The sequence below is a fragment of the Pleurodeles waltl genome, chromosome 6 (assembly GCF_031143425.1).
Source record: "Pleurodeles waltl isolate 20211129_DDA chromosome 6, aPleWal1.hap1.20221129, whole genome shotgun sequence".
Lineage (NCBI taxonomy): Eukaryota > Metazoa > Chordata > Amphibia > Caudata > Salamandridae > Pleurodeles > Pleurodeles waltl.
Window position 1 is genome coordinate 290,404,273 of NC_090445.1, and position 21,724 is coordinate 290,425,996.

At 45.3% G+C, this 21,724-nt stretch overlaps 1 protein-coding gene across 5 annotated transcripts in view; it reads right to left on the minus strand.

Moving 5' to 3' along the window:
• The window catches only part of LOC138299640 (zinc finger protein 79-like), a 214,986-nt gene extending 193,503 nt beyond the window's left edge, over nt 1-21,483 (minus strand). For 3 of the 5 annotated variants that reach the window (XR_011204802.1, XR_011204801.1, XM_069238087.1), the window contains exon 1: nt 21,297-21,481. Coding sequence is in view for 3 of the 5 variants with exons in the window: in XM_069238087.1 (XP_069094188.1) it covers nt 21,297-21,314 (18 nt within the window). In the remaining 2 variants the exon portion in view is untranslated. Of the gene's footprint in view, nt 1-21,198 lie in introns of all 5 variants that reach the window. The other 2 variants (XM_069238088.1, XM_069238090.1) reach the window with 2 other exon arrangements.
• Nucleotides 21,484-21,724: the final 241 nt, after the last annotated feature.

The following is a 21,724-nucleotide window of genomic DNA, read 5'->3' on the forward strand; positions in this document are numbered from 1 at the left end:
AGTGTGGTGAGGTAGATTGGAATAGAATGGGTAGGGCAGATTGTTTTGGAATGGAGTGGCGCAGAACTGGAGTTGGGCAGATTCGAGTGGGACAAATGATTTTGGATTGAAGTGGGGCAGATGAGAGTGTGGAGGACTGGAGTGGGGCACATCGTTTTGAATTATAGTGAGGTGGACTGGAGTGGGGGCACATCGTTTTGGACTACACTAGAGTGGATCCGAGTGAGGCATAAATTTTGGAATTAGAGTGCATCAGATTGAAGTGGGGCAGATTGTTTTAACTGAAGCAGATTGTTTTGGATTGGAGTGGACCAAACTGTAGAGGGGTAGACCGTTTTGAATTGGAGTGGGACAGATTGTTTTGGATAAGATTGCGGCATATTAGATTAGGATGGGAAGATTGGGGTGGGGTGGGTTGGGGCAGATTGGATTAGGGCAAGTGGCTTAGACTGGAGCGATGTGGATGGTGTGGAGTGGAGTGGGGCGGATTGGGGTATATTGCACATTTCTGAGTTAATGCATCATTTCAGAAATTGCACAGTTATGAAAATATGTCACTGCAATATTTTGAACAAGTTAATTGTCATCTTTTGACCAGAGCTGCCAGGAGCAAAAACAAAAGAAAACATGAACGGAAAGTGATAAAAGACGACTTGGCAAACTAAAAGAAAGATAGTTTAAAAAAAATAAAAAACTGTGCAATTTAGTTTGTCCTGTTCAGCACACTTTTGCCAATCACGAGCGTTATGTTTGCAGAGCATTAGTGGTTAAAAAGAAAAAAAATAGTATCTCATTCACGTCAGGAGCAGCGGACGAGCACTAATTATGTTGAATCAATCAGTGCTTGCTCCGAGCTTCACAAAGAGGAACAGAAATTATGCAAAGTCTGAATTGATGAATAACGAGACTGTAAAGAAGAGTGCCACGCAAACCAACAAATGGTGAGCAACAGGCGGGATCCAAGCCCTTTACTGTACACAAGAGTCTCGCATGTGAGACGCATGCGCAAGCATTCGCAGATTCAACTCTAAAAATGAATACAAAAATTCAGAAGCCAGGCAATCATAACATTTACCCCAATTAAGCCATATTAGTCGAGCCTTCCAATCACTTTATTGTGGAAGTAGAGTCACTTCCCTTGCCGCCCCCTCAGTGACGTTTGATGACATCAGCGTGCCATCATCTCATCAGAGACTGCCCCCACTGCGCTGGAAGCTCAGCTTCTAGCTCGGATGAGAAGAGAAATGAAAAAGCATTTCTCTTCAGCCGATGACGGGCTGGGGCGGGAGAGGCATCAAAGGGAAGGCAAGGCCTTTCCTTTGGTGTCTCGGAGCATTCAGAAATGCCCACTAGACACCAGGTTTTACACGTGGGGAGCGACCTCTTAGGCGCAAGGGTCGCTCCTCTGGGGGGCAAATTCTCTTTAGGCCATTTCCGCCCCCCTTGGGGGCAGATCGGCCTATTTTTATTAGGCCCATCGGCCCCCACTTGGGACAGGAATCACTAGCCACCAGGGATTTTTTTTTTTTAAGGTAAATTTCACATAAGGGGAGCAACCTCTTAGGGAAGGGTCACTCCCCTGGTTGGCAAAATTTATTTTAGGCCATTTCTGTCCCCCTTGCGGGAAGATGTGCCTATTTTAATTAGGCCGATCTGTCCTCAAGGGGAGCGGAAACCACTAGAAACCAGGGATTTTTCTTAGGTTAGTTTCACTTAAGGGGAGCAATCCCTTAGGAAAGGGTTGTTCCACTGGGTGTCAACTGTATTTTAGGCCATTTCTGCCCCCTTTGGGAGCAGATCAGCCTAATTAAAATAGGCCTATCTTCCCCAAAGGGGGGCTGAAACCACTCTACAACAGGGATTTGTTTTGTGACGATTTCCCACAAGGGGAGCGACCCCCTTGGCAAGGGCCCAAGACCAAAAACGCAGGTGCTCCCCCACAAAAATCAGTTGTTTTGTATTTGATAATTTTGATGTGTCCACATACTGTTTTGGGGCATGTCCTTTTGTGGGCACTAGGCCTACCCACACAAGAGACGTACCATTTGTATCAGGAGAACTGGGGGAACACTGGGTAGACAGAAGTTTCTGGCTCCCCTCAGATTCCAGAACTTTGCAGCACTGAAATGTGAGGAGAAAGTATTTTTTTGAGCCCAATAGTCAGGTTTGCTAAGGATTTTAAGTACCAGAACCTGGTGAGAGCCCAACAAGTCACCCCATCCTGGATTTCACTAGGTGTCTAGTTTTCAAACATGCACAGATTTGGAAGGTTTCCCTAGGTGCCGGCTGAGCTAGAGGCCAAAATCCACACTTAAGCACTTTCCAAAAAACAAAAACACAAGTGAGGTACTATATTTTTTTTTTTTTTTTTTTTTTTTTTTTTTTTTTTAAATCGGGAGACTTGGGGAACAAGAATAGCAGAACAAGTGTTATTGCCCCTGGTCTTTTTCTGCATTTTTACTTCCAAATGTAAGACAGTGTATAAAAAAAGACATCTATTTGAGAAATGTCCTGTAAGTCACATGCTAGTATGGGGACCCCGGAATTCAGAGATGTGCAAATAACCACGGCTTCAACACCTTATCTTGTGCCCAATTAGGAAATACAAAGGTTTTCTTGATACCTATTTTTCACTCTTTATATTTCACCAAATAAATTACAGTATACCCGGTATAGAATGAAAACCCATTGCAAGGTGCAGCTCCTTTATTGGTCTGGGTACCTATAGTTCTTGAACCTACAAGCCCTATATATCCACGCAACTAGTAGAGTCCAGCAGATGTAACAGTATATTGCTTTTGAAAATCTGACATTGCAGGATAAAGTTACAGAGTAAAACGTGGAGAAAAGTTGCTGGTTTTTTTCACCTCAATTTCAATATTTTTTTATTTTAGCTGTTACTTTCTGTAGGAAAATCTTGAAGGATCTACATAAATGACCCCTTGCTGAATTCAGAATTTTGTCTACTTTTCATAAATGTTTAGCTGTCTGGGATCCAGCATTGGTTTCACACCCATTTCTGTCACTAACTGGAAGGAGACTGAAAGCATAAAAAACAGAAAGTAGTAAAAATGGGGTATGTCCCAGTAAAGTGCAAAAATTGTGTTGAAGAATGTGGTTTTCTGATTCAAGTCTGCCTGTTCCTGAAAGGTGGTGATTTTAGCACTGTAACCCCTTTGTTGATTCCATTTTTAGGGGGAAAAACCACAAGCCTTCTTCTGCAGCCCTTTTTTCCCCCCATTTAAACACCCCACCAAAAAAAAAAACATTTTATTTTTTATTTTTGCTGTATTTTGCCAAATTTCCTGGTTACCTCCAGGGAAGCCCACAAACTCTGGGTACCTCTAGAATCCCTAGGATGTTGGAAAAAAGAAAGAACGCAAATTTGGCGTGGGTTGCTTATGTGGACTAAATGTTATGAGGGCCTAAGCGCGAACTGGCCCAAAATAGCCAAAACAAAAGGCCTGGCACCCGAGGGAGAAAAGGCCTGGCAGCAAAGGGATTAAAGAGAGTTATAACTGCACCCAAGGCAGTGTGTGTGAAGAGGGATGTGGGGATGACCTCGACAGTTCTTCTGTAACCTGGCTGAGTAGTCTGGGAGCGACACATTCCACATAACATTTGTAAAAGTCAATGGAAATGCTTTCAGGGCTGTCACGCTCACCGTCAAGAACCATTGCAAATGATACAGCCTTTATCTCGAGAAGGGGGCTGGGTTCTTCTTTTTAGAGCTGTGTGGACCACATCAGTTTTAAGGTGAACTGAAACAAGAAAGTGGTCCTTCTCATCCGAAAGAGGCTGAGCAGAACAGTTGCTCTTCTAAAGTTTAGTGAAGAAGGACATCCTCATTAAGAACATGCCATGAAACTCAGATCACATACAGTCTGCGTAATGTTTAAAATTCATTTTAGAGATTGTTTTTGCCTGTCAGCAAATGAAAAAAATAAAAATTCCTTAATGACTCAGAGGCTTTAGACGGACACATAAGCCACCCAAGGAGTTTCACGTAATTTTACAGACCCATGACTGCTTTCGAAGTAGTCAACAAGAGAGGGTCAAAAGGCTCCATCAGAAATGCAGATGTAAACTGTCACTGATATAGAGCCATGAACTGTTTGCCTCTCAGTCTATGTACGTTTAGGAGGGCAATGAGGTCTAGTCATTGCAAATGCAAAGTACATTCCCAAAATCAACTTGAGGCAGATGACCATCCCACCTCACCAAGTAATATTCAGCTTTTTAATCAACATACCCTGCTTCGAAGATTACATGGCTTTCTCAGTTCAGCATTATTAAACAAAAAAAAAACAACAAAAAAAAAAAAGACAGTGGATCAACAGGAACAAATGGTACCTTTGGAGCACCTACCCACTCATACTATGCACACAGTAGGGAGAGTATAGGAGGCTGTAGCATTGCATCACATCACATCTCTAGTCAACCAAGGGTAGCAGCAAAGACTTATATTGATGTGAAACATCTCTAGTGGAAAGATGAGGCAGACATACTGAATGGTTAAGGAAACGTTCTATAGTACACTGGCATTCAGGAGCCCACTGTCAGGCCTGTGTCAGCATTCGGTCCCATCACTTCCGCTCTAGGCGTCACCCATCAGGTGCTATTGTCCAACAAATTACGTATACACCTCTGTGATTCTTTATAGCGGTACTGAATTTGGCTATAAATAAAATGAAGATCTGGAAGCAACAGCTTGTCTGGAAGGAGTTATCTGGATTGAGGTGGTGATTGTAAGCCACAATGAGTTGTGTGAAAACAAACTTAAATGGATACAGCATTTATGTAATAGGGTTGTGTTGGAAAATGGGTTATTGGTAAGGGCAGGTAAGTACCTACACTTAGCAATAGGCCACTAACCTCCACTTAGGTCCAGTTAGGTCTCAGTAAATTAAACCTAGCTCAACCCTTGTTAGCTTGGCAACGAACGACAAGGCTTAACCTAGGAGACAAAGCGTAAAGCATTCAAATATCACATAACAGTAATTAAATAAAACACAGGAAACAGTTAAAAAATCCAAAATCAATTTATAAAATTAGATTATATTTTTATCTTTAAAATGACACCAAAACTAATAAAGTCGGATAAGGGGAACCGGAGACATGAATTGTTAAAGAATTAATGCTTTCTAGCGCATAGAAGCAACTAGCGCTCAAATGGTTAAAAAAGGTTGCACTGGAAAGGAACAAAGTCCAGAGTTCAGGAAAGTGGTCCACAGCATCATTCAAGGGTTCAGAGGCCCTGGTATGCCTTTTGGGGTCTAGGACTACAACTCCCACAATGTACTTCTTCAATTTGTGGAGTTGCTCCAAACTTCTGGATCTTCTTCCAGAGGTCCTTTTTGTGTCCACAACTTGATCCAAGGTTCCAGAAGCTGAGTTGCTCCTTAGGAGTTGGGACGACAATTTTCAGAATGCACCTGGTCAGAATCCTCAAATGGCCACTGGATGCTGGTCAGCTGGGCTCTGCTTGCAGGACTTGACGCAGGGGACTCGGCAGCTCCTTTGTACCTGTGGCAAACAGGGAGTCCCTTCTTGAAGCAGTAGAAGACAGGTAAAGTCCTTTTAGTGGTGAAGCCCAAGTGTGCAGCTGGTGCAGTCCTCCAGAATGCAGTGTCCAGGTGCAGGTCAGGGGTCCAGCAGGGCAGTCCTTCTCCTGTAGTTCTTCCTTGTTGGAATCGGATGGGGATATGAGGTGTGGGTGCAGGTCTGCCAGTTTTATCCCTGCTCCTGAGTGAAAAACAGGGGAGTCCTGGTTCTCCAATCAGGTGCATGGTCCTTCCCCTTTGATGACTACTTCCTGGGAAGTGTGGCAAAAATCAATCCCAGGGAGCAACTTTCCTCAAAAATCCATCATGGCTGAAAGTGATTTTTGGAGGTTACATCTGGCTGAGCCCACCCACTGGTGTGGCTAAAAATCCTAAACACACCCCTCTCCTGCCCTCTCCTAATCTAATCAAGGGGGCACTTAATTGTCTGGGTTTGCAGGATGCGAGGGTGTTGCTGGGTTGCTCCAAATGTCCTTCCCTGCCTTTGAAGACCAGTTTGGCAGCCCCCTCCCTTCCTGCTTCTCCATCTGCTGAGGTGTGATCTCCTCCCACAGGCACATCTATTTATGTGGAGCCAGGTCACTTCACACCTCATCAAGGCAGCCTGGCCAATCAGAGCACAGCAGCAAAAACACTGCTGGGCTGAAGCTGGCAACTTTTCAGGAGAAGTCTAAAACTCTTTACCTGAAAAAGGTATATTAAATCCCACAACTGGAAGTTGTGGGATTTATTATAACAATTAATTTGATACCAACCTTCTGGTATCTGTTACTTAAGGGGGCTTTTAAAATAAAAATAAAGTCTCCCCATTCTAGCCTATGGAGGCCATTCACTACAATGGAGTGAAAAACAAATTTGGCTGTTTCACCTCACCGGGGCTTATAAAACTATTTTTATAAAGGTCCCTGCTTATAGTTACATGGCACCCAGCCCTAGGGGCACATAGGGCACACCTTAGGGGTGACATATGTAAAAATAAGGTAGTTTAAGACTTTGGAACTACTTTGAATTCCAAAGTCAAATTTGCATGTAACTTTAATTTAAAAGCAGCCAGCAAGGTAGGCCTGCCTTTAAAATGACACTGGGCACCTCAGCATTGCACCTATGGGTGCACTACCTATGCTGGGGTCCCTAAACCTAAATGCCCTACCATATACTAGGGACTTATAGGTAGGTTGACTTAGCCAATTATAATTAGCCTAATTTGCATACTGAGTTTACACAGAGCACAGGCCCTGGGACTGGTTGGCAGTACCCAGGGCACCATCAGAGTCAGGAAAAAAACAGCAAAAAGTGGAAAATGGGGGCAAAAAGTTAGGGGGCTTCTGCAATCAGCCCTGTTCTCTCACAGGTTGTGTCCCTAGTAAACATTGGTACAGTGATAAAAAAAATGCAGGAATCAAAAGAGCCTAGAAAAAAGTTCTCACATGTTAGTATATGAAAAGGCCGATTGCAAAAACTGACAAGAAATGTATTTTGTAACACATACTTTAAGGTATGCAATAATGTTAAAGGAAATGTAGCTAGATGTGCTGTGCTGAAACAAGACAATTATATCCCTAGTAAAGTGTAAATGCAAGTAAAGAAGAACAATCTAAAGAGATTCTTACTAAAAATGTCCTATTTGATTTTTAAAAAAGTGTGAAATGGCTAACTGTTGATTGCATGAGGACATGTAATGTAGGGCTACTGCAATTATGCAATTCTTTCTTCCATCGCAAGATTAGCGACCTCCACGACAGCTTCGGACACCAGACCCAACCAAACACCACTGAACCGGCATCCACGGCCATCACCCTCAACAACTGGTCCCACATCAACACAGAAGAAACCAAATCCATCATGAACTCTATCCACTCCGGCGCCTCTTCGGACCCCTGCCTGCACTTCATCTTTAACAAAGCCGACGACATCATCGCCCCGCACCTCCAGACCGTCATCAACTCTTCTTTTTCTTCTGCTACCTTCCCCGAATGCTGGAAATACGCCGAAGTCAACGCCCTACTAAAGAAACCTACGGCTGACCCGAGCGACCTGAAAAACTTCCGCCCCATCTCTCTTCTGCCTTTCCCAGCCAAAGTAATAGAGAAGACCGTCAACAAACAGCTGACCACCTTCCTGGAAGACAACAACCTGCTCGACCCCTCACAAACCGGATTCCGAACCAACCACAGCACTGAAACCGCCCTCATCTCAGTCACTGACGACATCAGAACCCTGATGGACAACGGTGAAACAGTCGCCCTCATTCTGCTCGACCTCTCGGCTGCCTTTGACACCGTCTGTCACCGCACCCTAATCACCCGCCTCCGCTCCACCGGAATCCAAGGCCATGCCCTGGACTGGATCGCCTCCTTCCTCTCAAACCGTTCCCAAAGAGTTTACCTCCCTCCGTTTCGCTCAGAACCCACCGAGATCATCTGCGGTGTACCCCAAGGCTCATCACTCAGCCCGACACTCTTCAAGGTCTACATGAGCCCCCTCGCCAACATCGTACGCAAGCACGACATCATCATCACCTCCTACGCTGACGTCACCCAACTTATACTCTCCCTCACCAAGGACCCCGCCAGCGCCAAGACCAACCTACAAGAGGGTATGAAGGACGTCGCAGATTGGATGAGGCTCAGCCGCCTAAAGCTGAACTCTGAAAAAACGGAAGTCCTCATCCTCGGCAACACCCCGTCCGCCTGGGACGACTCCTGGTGGCCCACGGCCCTCTGCACCACACCGACCCCCACAGACCACGCCCGCAACCTCGGCTTCATCTTGGACCCTCTTCTCACCATGACCAAGCAAGTCAACGCCGTGTCCTCCGCCTGCTTCCTCACCCTCCGCATGCTCTGCAAGATCTTCCGCTGGATCCCCGCCGACACCAGAAAAACCGTGACCCACGCCCTCGTCACGAGCCGCCTGGACTATGGCAACACCCTCTACGCCGGGACCACAGCAAAACTCCAAAATCGTCTGCAACGCATTCAAAACGCCTCGGCCCGCCTCATCCTCGACATACCCCGCAGCAGCCACATCTCCGCACACCTGAGACACCTGCATTGGCTCCCAGTCAGCAAAAGGATCACCTTCCGACTTCTCACCCACGCACACAAAGCCCTCCACGACAAGGGACCGGAATACCTCAACAGACGCCTCAGCTTCTACGTCCCCACCCGCCTCCTCCGCTCCTCTGGCCTCGCACTCGCTGCTGTCCCTCGCATCCGCCGCTCCACGGCGGGTGGGAGATCTTTCTCCTTCCTGGCGGCCAAGACCTGGAACTCCCTCCCCACCAGCCTCAGGACCACCCAGGACCACTCCGCTTTCCGGAGACTCCTAAAGACCTGGCTGTTCGAGCAGCGATAACCCCCCTTTTTCCCCTAGCGCCTTGAGACCCGCACGTGTGAGTAGCGCGCTTTATAAATGTTAATGATTTGATTTGAAATCTGTCCGGACCGGAGGCGAGGATTATGCTTTCTTTCTTCGCTGTATTACAACAGCAGCCATAACCAAACAGAACTACAACTCCCATCATCAGGATAGATTTTATCAGAAAAAAAAAGAAGAAAAAAAAAAGACCAATCAGAATGTTTTAAGTCCCTATAGGTCCTCGTCAGTCTAGATCCTTATATTGGACTACATAACAACGTAACATTTTCTTTCCTTGCTAAAAGGCTTGGCTGTCTCGCTCCGCAGAAGCGCGTCCGGTTCTACACAGTGGTCTTTTCTCCTTGAGGTGTGTTGGGCCTGTGTGGCATTGTCCTCTATCCACTGTGGGGAGCCCACACATCTCTACGGAGACTCTCTACCCTGCTGTAGCGGCTTCTCTCCGTGTGAGAGAGATCGCTACTTCAACCTGCACGCAGCAAGACGACCGCAGCCAGGCTCTCTAACTGCCCCGTCGGCCTGAAGTGTGACACCCCATAACGAGGTCAGTAGGGGATATTGCCTCTAAAGCTTATCACTTTGGGTGCCTGGTTGGAAGTTATCATGAATGCCACAGATGTGTCTTCAGAATTTGTCTTTACGAGCTTTTACTTTAAACCACTTCATTCCTTGGCACCTTTGGTGGTGAATAAGCTTTGAATCAGCTTAATCTTCACCTCTGGTCCCGACAAAGAATATAAAGATTCCTAGCTTTCATAAGGGAAAGTTTAAATTCTTTTAGGGACACGGAGGGGACGATTATTCCCACATGGGGTTGTTTATCAACTATAGCCTATATCGACTTGGGACATTCCAACTGGTGGATACGTTCTGATGAAATCTATACTGATGTTCATGGGTGTTGTAGTTTAGTTTGTTTATGGCTGTGGTTGTAATACCAGGAAGCTTGGTGTTCATTTTCCTTTCTGTGACTTCAAAAGGGAGAAAAATTATGGGACAATCCTGCTGAGTACGCATGTAACATGAGAAGGTATTTCTTTTTCTAGCACACACACAAAAAAGAACAGTGCTGATGGTTCACAATATATCAGAATTAGTACAAATGGAGCACATTTTTTTTATTTATTTTTTTAGTAATTCTGAAGAGTGGGGAGGATACAAATATTTGAATACATTCATAACCTTAATAAACTAGGTGATGACATTTACACGTTATCATTTGTGTGTAGTAAAACCGTATTTTGGGGTAAATGTAATGGTCACTTCAACTGAAATCTGTTTCTGTAATGGCTGTGCGATACCACACCATGCATACGCCACTCCACTCTATGACATGCCACTCCACGACAAGCCACTTCACTCCCCTCCACTCTAAGACACTCTGACCCGTCACAACTTCAATCTACGTCATGACACAACACAACACTCCGCTCTATGCCTCTCCACTCCACACTACTTAGCCCAATCTACAGTATCCCACTACAATGTACCCATTCTCCAACATCCCACTTCCCTACAATCTACCCCAATCTATTCCACTCTACCCAACCTAGGCTGCTCCCATCCAGTATACCCCACTCAAACCCACTCTACCCCACTCCACTATGATAAAATCTACCCCAATTCACCCCTCACAAATACAGTAGGGTAAATTTTAACACACCCAAACTACCCCACCCTAATCTACCCCACTCAACTCCAATCTAGCTCACTCCAATCTGTCTAACTCCACTCAAATCTATTCGCTCTAACCCACACCACTCCATTCAATCCCAATCTACCACACTCCATTCCACTCTACTCTATCTACCCTACTCTACACATGGCTCTCAAATTTACCCCACTCCACCTCACTCCAATCTACTCTACCTCACGCCACCCCGAACTATCACCCTGCTCCAATCAACCCCAATCCAAACAAAGCCACTACAATTCAAACCACTATAATCCAAACTACCCCAATTCACCCCTCTCCAATCTACTAAAAAAATCTCACTCCACTCTATTCGAATCTACCCACTCCACCATAATCCACTCCAATCATCCCTCTCTAATCTACCCCATTCCAATCTACCGCACCCAAATCTACCCACTCTACCCCACTCCATTCAACCCCAACCTACCACCCCAGATGCTTCTCAAATTTACCCCAATCCAAATCAATCTAACCCACTCCACCTCACTCCAATCTACCCTACCTCACTCCACCCCAAACTACCCAACTCAAATCTACCCCACTCCAATTCACCCAATCTACTCCGTTCGAACCTACCCCACTCCAATTCACCCAATCTACTCCGTTCGAACCTACCCCACTCCACTCTGCTCCAATTTACCCCACTCCAATCCACCCCACCGCAATCCAATCCACCCTGATCTACCCAAATATATCCCACTCAACTCTACCCCAACATAATCCACTCCAATCTACCCCACTTCAAGCATCCCTCTTTAATCTACCCCTCTCCAATCTACTGCACGCCACTTTTTCCAAATCTACCCAATATAGCTCACTCCACCCCACTCCAATCTACCCTTCTCCTCCCTAGTACACTGCACTCTCTCCCAATCTACCTCATTCCACTCAAATCTCAATTCCACTCCAATCTAACCCACTCCACGCCATCCCCAATCTTCCCCCTCCAATCCACCCAATCTACCCCAAACCACTCCACCCCAATCTAACCAACTCCAATCTACCCCACTCAATTTTACTCTATCTGTCCACTCAACCTCACTCCATACTACCACATGCCTTTCAAATCTAACCCACTCCAGTCCAATCCAATTTAAACCACTTCACCCAAATCCACCTCACTTCAGTCTACTGTACCCCCACTCCACCTCAAATGACCCTACTCTAATCCACAAAACTAAAATCCACTCGAATCCACTGCAATGTAGCCCATCCACCCCACTGCATCCCAATTCCTCCTCTCCAATCTACCTCAGTCTAACCCACTCCATTCTACCACACTGTAGGAGGCTGGCCTGGCTTATAGTGGGTACCTTATGGTACTTACATCTTGTGCCAGGTCCAGTTATCCCTTAGTAGTGGATTAGAGGTGTTCTAGCAGCTTAGGCTATATCAGAGCAGCTTAGGCTTAACTAGGAGACATGCAAAGCTCCTACCCTACCACTTATATCACTTAGCACTATATCATAAGAAAACACAGTACTCAGAGGATATACTCCCACACAAACCAAAAATCAGGTAAGTAACAGTTAGAAAGTAGTGCAAACAACGTAGAATCACAATAGAATGCAATAGGGAGAAATAGGCCTAGAGGCAACACAAACCATATACTCCAAAAGTGGAATGCGAACCACAAATGGACCCCAGGCCTAGTGTAGTGTGTAGAGGGTCGCTGGGAGTGTAAGAAAACACTAAGGGTGTCCAAGATACCCCATCCCAAGACCCTGAAAAGTAGGAGTAAAGTGACCCTACTACCCCAGAAAGACAGTAAAGTCTAGATAGGGGATTCTGCAAGGACAGCAACTGACTCAAAACACTGAAGACGGATTCTTGGACCTGAGGACCTGTAAAGGAAGGGGACCGAGTCCAAGAGTCATGCAGTTGTCCAAGGGGGGCAGGAGCCCACTAAACCCCAGATGAAGGTGCAAAAGGACTGCCTCCGGGTGGAAGAAGCCGAAGATTCTGCAACAACGGAAAGTGCCAGGAACTTCTCCTTTGGTCAGAAGATGTCCCACGGCGTGCTGGAGGATGCAGAGTTGTTTCCACGTAGAAAGACCACAAACAAGCCTTGCTAGCTGCAAGAGTCGCGGATGAGGATTTTGGGTGCTGCTAGGGCCCAGGAAGGACCAGGAGGTCGCCCCTTGGAGGAGACAGAGGGGGTGCTCAGCAACACGGCGAGCCCACTCAGAACCAGGCAGCACCCGCAGAAGCACCTGAACAGGCACTTAGAAGTTCTGAAGACAGCGGTTGACTCAAGAGTCACAAAGGAGGGTCCCACGACGTCGGGGTCCAACTCAGCGAGTTGGGCAATGCAGGACGGAGTGCTGGGGACCTGGGCTAGGCTGTGCATGAAGGAAGTCTTGCAAAAGTGCACAGAAGTCCGAGCAGCTGCACTTCACAGGATTACTGTCTGGCGTGGGGAGGCAAGGACTTACCTCCACCAAATTTGGACTAAAGGGCCACTGGACTGTGGAAGACACTTGGACCCAGCTCCTGTGTTCCAGGGACCACGCTCGTCAGGATGAGAGGGGACCCAGAGGACCGGTGATACAGAAGTTTGGTGCCTGCATTGGCAGGGGGAAGATTCCGTCGACCCACGGGAGATTCCTTCTTGGCTTCCAGAGCAGGGTGAAGGCAGACAGCCCTCAGAGCATGCAACACCAGGAAAAAGTTGAGGAAGCCGGCAGGATGAAGCGCTACAATGTTGCTGGTAGTCTTCTTGCTACTTTGTTGCGGTTATGCAGGCGCCTTGGAGCAGTCAGCGGTCGATCCTCTGCAGAAGTCGAAGAGGGAAGTGCAGAGGAACTCTGGTGAGCTCTTGCATTCGTTATCTGGTGAGATACCCACAGGAGAGACCCTAAATAGCCCTCCGAGGAGGATTGGCTACAGAGAAAGGTAAGCACCTATCAGGAGGGGTCTCTGATGTCACCTGCTGGCACTGGCCACTCAGAGCTGTCCATTGTGCCCTCACACCTCTGCATCCAAGATGGCAGAGGTCTGGGACACACTGGAGGAGCTCTGGGCACCTCCCCTGGAAGGTGCTGGTCAGGGGAGTGGTCACAGCTCTTTCCTTTGTCCAGTTTCGCGCCAGAGCAGGGCTGGGGCTGGGGAGATCCCTGAACCGGTGTAGACTGGCTTATGCAAAGAGGGCACCATCTGTGCCCTTCAAAGCATTTCCAGAGGCCAGGAGAGGCTACTCCTCCCAGGCCTTTCACACCTATTTCCAAAGGGAGAGGGTGTAACACCCTCTCTCAGAGGAAATCCTTTGTTCTGCCTTCCTGGGACAAGGCTGCCCAGGCCCCAGGGGGGGGGCAGAAACCTGTCTGAGGGGATGGCAGCAGCAGTAGCTGCAGTGGAGACCCCGGGAAGTTAGTTTGGCAGTACCCGGGCTCTATGCTGGAGACCAGGGGATGCATGGAATTGTCACCCCCAATACCAGAATGGTATTGGGGGTAACAATTCCATGATCCTAGACATATTACACGGCCATGTTCGGAGTTACCATTGTGAAGCTACATATAGTTAATAACCTATATGTAGTGCATGTGTGTAATGGTGTCCCCGCACTCACAAAGTCCGGGGAATTTGCCCTGAACAATGTGGGGGTACATTGGCTAGTGCCAGGGTGCCCTCACACTTAGTAACTTTGCACCTAACCTTCACTAAGTGAAGGTTAGACATATAGGTGACTTATAAGTTACTTAAGTGCAGTGTAAAATAGCTGTGAAATAACGTGGACGTTATTTCACTCAGGCTGCAGTGGCAGTCCTGTGTAAGAATTGTCTGAGCTCCCTATGGGTGGCAAAAGAAATGCTGCAGCCCATAGGGATCTCCTGGAACCCCAATACCCTGGGTACCTAGGTACCATATACAAGGGAATTTATAAGGGTGTTCCAGTGTGCCCATCAGAATTGGTAAAATTAGTGACCAGCTTGCAGTGACAATTTTAAAAGCAGAGAGAGCATAACCACTGAGGTTCTGGTTAGCAGAGCCTTAGTGATACAGTTAGGCACCACATAGGGAACACATATAGGCCACAAACTTATGAGCACTGGGGTCCTGGGTAGCAGGATCCCAGTGACACATATCAAACACACTGACAACATAGGGTTTTCACTAGGAGCACTGGGCCCTGGCTAGCAGGATCCCAGTGAGACAGTAAAAACACCCGGACATATACTCACAAACAGGCCAAAAGTGGGGGAAACAAGGCTAGAAAGAGGCTACCTTCCTACACACACTCTAGCCCCACTCCATGTCACCCACCTACCCCACTCTACCCAATTCTACTCTAACCCACTAACTACAGCAGCCACACTGGCGTACAACATGCAGGAATGTGGAATTCCTATCGCCCGACGCCCGGGACATATTGTTTGGGGTCATGGGCAACAAGTTGTCATGTTTATTTTGTCCTTGGGACAAGTAGGCCAAACCCCCTGCAGCACGAACCCTTTAGGTGGCTGTTTACAGAGAAGGTAACTGTCTGCAGTTGAGGTAATGTGTGTCCAAATGTTAATGTTGTTCTAACTTAATTAAAAGCCTTCATTATTAGGGTGAGCGCTGTACATAAATGTTTTAAAGTCACTGCACTACTGACAGCGGTTCAAAAAAATATATATATATAAGAATCCACAAGCTTAAAATTTTAACAATATTGGACTAAGTATGATGCTCTAACAATGTTCTCTGATTAGATGCAAATGTTCGCAGAAGCTTGTAAGAAAGAGTGATGATTCTTTGCTTTCAAAATAAAATGTTCAAAAAAATTAAAGAAGGAAAAAAAAGTTTTGCTACTGTGAAATTGTAGGTGCTACTTCTTTTTAGAGTCATTTAGTTAAATGCATGCAAATATTTCCAAAACATATTCCTGATGGAAAATCAGTGTAACCATTTTCAACAAGATTATGGGGAGCATGAAAATAAACAAGCACTGGCAAGTCAACCAATCCAACATTTTTTGGTTTCATCAATGCATGCCTTGTTTTGACATGGCTTTTTTTTTAACACTTTACTGTTGTGGGAGGTGCCACACTGGCGCAAAAAAAAAAAAAAAAAAAAAAAAGAAGTTTTTGGTCTCAAAAAGCACACGGTGCCACCAGTGGCGTAAGAAAGGCCCCGCAGCCCCTATCAACACAGCACCTGCCCTGAGTGAGTCTGGAGGGTAGGCCCTCCATGTTCTTTGCAGCGGGCCCCCTCCAGTTTTGTTACAACATTGATTGCCACAGTAGTGCCTAGCACTGAACAAAACTACTTTGTTTGCCAATATGCTCCTTGTGGAAGAGCAGAATGCGATCACTCACAGCAAAGCCAGCAGATAGGGAGAGAAATAGAAGTTTAATAAAAACAAAATGTTTTTATTAACGCCAGACCTAATTAGGGATCCAATTCTTAAAGAAAGTCACAGGAGTGCACCAATGGTATATGTCTTTGAACTAGTGTCTTTCGTGAATTCAAAAGAGACTTACAGAAGTAAACCAGGAAATCGTACTCGTAGAAAATATTTGTCAACTGCATTTTAGCACGAGCAAATTTGCATGTGTACATTTGCTCATGTGGATATCTATTGAGTGTTTAACAGTTCACTTTCCCTCCAACCACTTTTTCCCCCAACCATGGAAGAACTTCTATTTCTGCCTTTGTCAGCAGTAAATGTCCAACCTTTCTCATTATGAGACAAGATTAGGGAAGAGCTGGTGAAAATCCTTAAAACATGCAAGTTCGCAGGTTTGCAGACTCAAAGGCATTCCAGTCCTGGAACAATTGCTTACTGCTTCCTCCAGCCCCAGTAGGCAGATCTGTGGAAAGGTGGCAAAATAAGGAAATTGCTATAGTAGGGATTGAAATTGCAAGAATTCAGGCTCTACTATAATAGTAGCCCTGGCATAATCAGAGAGGCTATTATTATAGTTCTTACATAATGAGATTGCTGCCATAGTTTGTCGCCGCACAACATGGCACTAAAGGGATAAGTAGATTTTTTCCCCCAGACAAGTAGAGTTAAAAAGCAACCCGTCCCATGGACAAGTAGATATTTTATTGAATTCCACACCCCTGAACATGGCTTCCCAGCTCCCAAGGCTAAAATAAATGGAAGGAAATGCCTCTAGTGTATGCACCAGAGTGATTTCCCGGCTCAGGTGCAAGGACAGCCTTCAGCCATCCTCAACACACTAGCACTGGTGTGGAGGATGCTCCAGGCAGTCCTCAGCACCAAAAGAGTTAAAGCATGTAGAAGTTTAAGGGTGTATTGTTGTAACAGTGTTGTTGAAGGTTTTCAACTGTCATTTTTTAAACACAAAATAGTACATATTACGATAGCACGCAAGGGTTTTAATATTGGTAACCACATTTGAAAAAACTTGAAGCTAAAGATTAGTGGTGTAATAATCGTTGTTATGCCATTTCCAGAGGGGTTGCATACTGCTTTGCCAACTGTAACTTTGCAAAGATGTGTAATTTTATATGTGCCTTAAATGCAATGTAAGAGGCCTTAGCGGGTTACAGCAACAAGCCGATCATAGAGGCTGTACATCTGATTGATTGTTGGAGCAACATTACGTTAAATGCCATACGCCCGATCTGACTATTGCAATTTATGACAATTGAAGGAGGCCAGAAATATCTATATTTTAGCTGATTAAATGTGCACATCCACCAGAAAACTAATGTGATCCACCGCCTGGGCTGGAAGTCAGTTCCTTGATTTACACCGTATTCTGTGTAGTTCCCTCTTCACTTCTCACTTGCACTAATTTGTTTGCAATGTGATACATACTTTACAGGCACTATTACTGAAGTGGGAAGTCCTCGTTAAGCCTCGAGAAATCTACTCACCCACTTGCAATGGCGAGTCAGATTTTATCAGGTTGAAATGTATTTAGGACCTACTTGCGTGTTTTGGCGAGTTAACAGAGATTGGTGTTGTGTTGAGTCAGAAAGCAAAGGAGCAATAAGGATCCCTTTATATTTTGTTTTCATCTTGTCACGTTTGCTTTGTGTTCAGAGACAGAGGCCAGAACTCATCTTAGAATTACTTTTTCTTCTCGGACTGCAGAGTTCCAGCATTGTGTAAAGTGAAATGTCTGACCTGCTGTACGACACGTGGAATGAAAGTCTGCAAAATATCAGGTTTTGCCTAACACAGTTAAGCAGCTAATAAGTCAACAGTTCAAACATTTCAAAATATATATTCAGTTGTCGCTAAAGCCCATTTTTATTTGGTACTTCTGGGTAATGAAAAAAAAAGATCTTTTAATAGGATGGAAAGCAGATCAGGACACTTTACTCTGAGATGTGCAAATAATAAATGTTTGCTGAAACCCAATTTTTAAAGATTATAGTCAATATACTATATAGTTTTATCAGTAAAGCTGCAAGGTAGTGGGAAGTTTTTTGGCCATTTCTTGGAAAATCACTGTCTGTAAATGACATGCGTTAGTAATATATTTATTAAAAAGCGAGTGTTGAAACATGAACTGAGAAACACCACTGTGCTGATAGCAGTGCTATTAGAGAACTAAGAGGCAAGTGAGGGATCATGTGTTCCCTATATGTGGGCTAGATTATTATTACACACGAAGCAAATGTTTAGTCTATTTAATCAAAAAAAAGTTTTGTTTTGTACAGCAGAAATGCTAAAATCATATTTGAAGGTGCACTCATATGTGAGAACGAAGAAAAAGGTGACTGTGAAATAAATTATTTGCTAATGATCACACAACTTGAGACCAGTTTTTGGGTCAAGTACATTACAGCTAGGTCGAGTAGATTATTCAAGTTAAATTGACCTGCAGGTCCAGTAACATTTTTATGATATTTTAAAGGCATGTACTTGGGATGGTACTGCCCAGTGTGTATTGCTGTTTTACCATTTCCAAGGTGGCCACCATTAAACTTTAAAACAATGATACACTATAGCATTTGAATATGGTTGCCCAGTGTATTTACAGAGTAGCCATCTCTCTATGGTATTGCATTGATCATCCATGACCCGCATATCACTGTTTTAATTGCTTAAAGATTGCTAACTGGTTTCTTTTAATTATATCAGGTATGTTGGAACTTTACACAAGGATGCACTATGTGCAACACCGTTGCGAGATGGCTGTGTTTTAATATGTTTAATTTTAGTTTCAGACCTCAAAAATATGCCTGCCAAGTTTGGGTGCTGCCATGTTTTTTTCTCTTTTAATCTTTTGATTTATTTTACACAGAGTTTTTGAGTTTGGGTGTCTGTTTTATTGTAAATGGGTAAAAGGTGAATACAAGAATGAGACAAGGCATTGATACATGGATTGTTCTGTAACAAAATCACTTCAATAAACAGCATCTTTGACCCTCAATGAGACCTCGTCATTGTCGCAACTCAACTTCCTATCAAGGCCAAAGAATGAACCACAGCGTTGCGGCCCACTATCACCACAGTTGATATTGTTTCTGCCATGAAGACCATCCACTCTGAGGCCTCATTTGACTCTTGCTCCCAACCACGCCTTCACCAAAGGACGCTTTCCGATCAGCATAGCTCTAAACACCTAATCTTCAACGCCTCCATTGACACATTCCTGAGCACTTGGAAATAATCCATTACCTAGCTAAAAACCACTTACTGACCCAGCCACGAATTCCAACTACAGACCCAGCTACCTCCTACCATACCCAGCAAAGGTCTTAGAGAACATAATCGACCGCTGCCTGACCAACCACCAGCCCCTCATACCTACGCAGTTAAGGTTCAGGCCCAACCACAATACAGGAACAGCACTCATCGCTACCACATGACTCTTATATGATCCTTGGCAAAGGAGACAGCAGCCCTCATTCTCCTGGACCTCTCTGCAGCATTTGACACAGTCTCATACCCCATCCTCATCTGGTACCTGCATGAGATTGGTATCCAAGGACCAGCTTTCCACTGGATCTGCTCCTTCTTGACAGATAGAACACAAGCTGTCAGCCTGGCATCCTACACCTTGGAGACCTGCAAACTCATCTGTGGAGTGCCTCAAGGTTCATTGCTTAACTCTTCAATGCTAACATGATCCATCTGGCCAATAATATCTGTGCACACATCAACAGCCTCTCCTACGCCGACGACATACAACTCATACTTTCCCTCTCGGATGTAACTGTCAACACAAAAAAACAACTCACTGCCTACATGAGCAAAATTGCTAACTGGATTAAAGCCAACCGTCTCAAGTTCAACATCACCAACAAACAAGTAGCTAGCTTTGACAGAACACCTTACCAGGGGACTCAAACTGGTGGCCAGTCGAACTGGGACCCACACCCAATACCCATGCCAAGAACCTCGGATCAATAGCCAGCTAGACATGACTGCCCAAGTCAAGGTTGTCACTGCATCCTGCGTCCACACACTGAAGATGCTGAGGAAGATCTTCAAATGGCTCCCAAGCAACACTAGAAAACCTGTCACTCACACCTTAGTCACCAGCAAGTTGCACTACAGGACCACTCTATCTCAGGATCACCAAGCAACTCACCAGAAATCACAAGCCATCCAAGACTCAGCAGCCACTCATCCTTACCCTCCCACACAATCCTCACATCACACCTCAGGGAGTTCCTCAGGGTCCTGATACACAAACAGGCTCATTTCTAACTCCTCACACAAACGAATTCAGTGCACTACCCAACTTAGGCCTCTACCTACCTGAACAAGTGCATTTCCTTCCACCAACACCCAGATACATCTGCTTTGCAGGACTCCTACTCTCACACACACACCACGAATACACAGAACCAGGTAAGGACTGGTGTTCGCTTACATTGTTCCTAATGCATGTAACCACCAACTCCACATCAGAGCCTCCTCATCGCTTCTTAAATTGTGCAAAAAACTAAAAACTTGGCTTTCAATTAACCACCCTACCCCAGGCAAAGGTAGTAACACACACCCGCTCACCCCCAGGATACCCTCACGGGTGATAGTGAACTTTAAAAACACACAACATGAGGAGCAACAAAGTATGATGACAGTCCAAACTCATCAGTGACTTAAGAAGCATTCAGTTATAAGCCAGACCTACTGGCACTGCTAATACTTATTTCTAACGTCGTAGCTAGTACCATATACACTTCAAAGCTGTTACTTTCCTATCGTTCCACCTTTAAGTTTGAAATCAACATTAATAGAAATACAATTAGAACAAGACCATTCCAGAACGTTGTCATCTTGTTTCTCCAAATGACAGACCTGAAACGTTAAAGACAATTTGGTAATTTGTTGGCCCATCTGTCACTAGAGACGGTTTCATTCTCTGAAGGTAGTAGTGTTCTCCAAACCCCATGTAAAGTCTCAATATACTAAAACGTACATCGAGGTATATTAAGGTCACGTGTACGGTGCTCGCGGAGCCTGTCAGACAAGCCTTGCCAACGTCTTGATGGACCTGTTTTTGCTGCCCAACAAGGCACGGTAAATTTCCCACCTTATACTTTACTTCCTTCGTTTAGGTCAAGCATTAATTCTCACAGACTTTCTCAAACCCCTCATACATCTACCGGTTCACCGAGACACTCTATTACACCTACCAACATCCGGCGACAATGTACTGGCCGACACAACCGTCTTTACTCCTGCTACTACAAAAAAACATTGCGATCGTATCCTGACGGAAACGAGCTCCTACCTGCTCCGCTAATTCCATGGTGATTAATTATACTGCAAATTTCCGAGGAAAGTTACTGTTATAGACTGAAATCGGTACTCTAGTCATGGACCCTTAAGTGATGCCGCTTGTCCAGTAATAACGCCAAGTACTGCCAGGCCTAAGGGGGCAAGTGGGTCAGTGCATCCAATCATGTTGGAGAAAACATATTGAAGTTATGGTGACGAACCGTAATGACCTTGGGTTGGTTGTGGAAACGCTTATCTCAGCACTGGGTTTAAGATTTCTCGATGTTCATTGGCTGTTTGGCTCATAGCCTATAACGTGGCACATGATTGGCTAGGTAAAAGCGCTGGCCAGTTGTTCATTGGCTACGGTGGCCCGGGAAGTGCCCTGGATGCGGCTCTGCGCAGAATTTGCCCGCCGGTCTTCCTCATCCCAGTCGGTGG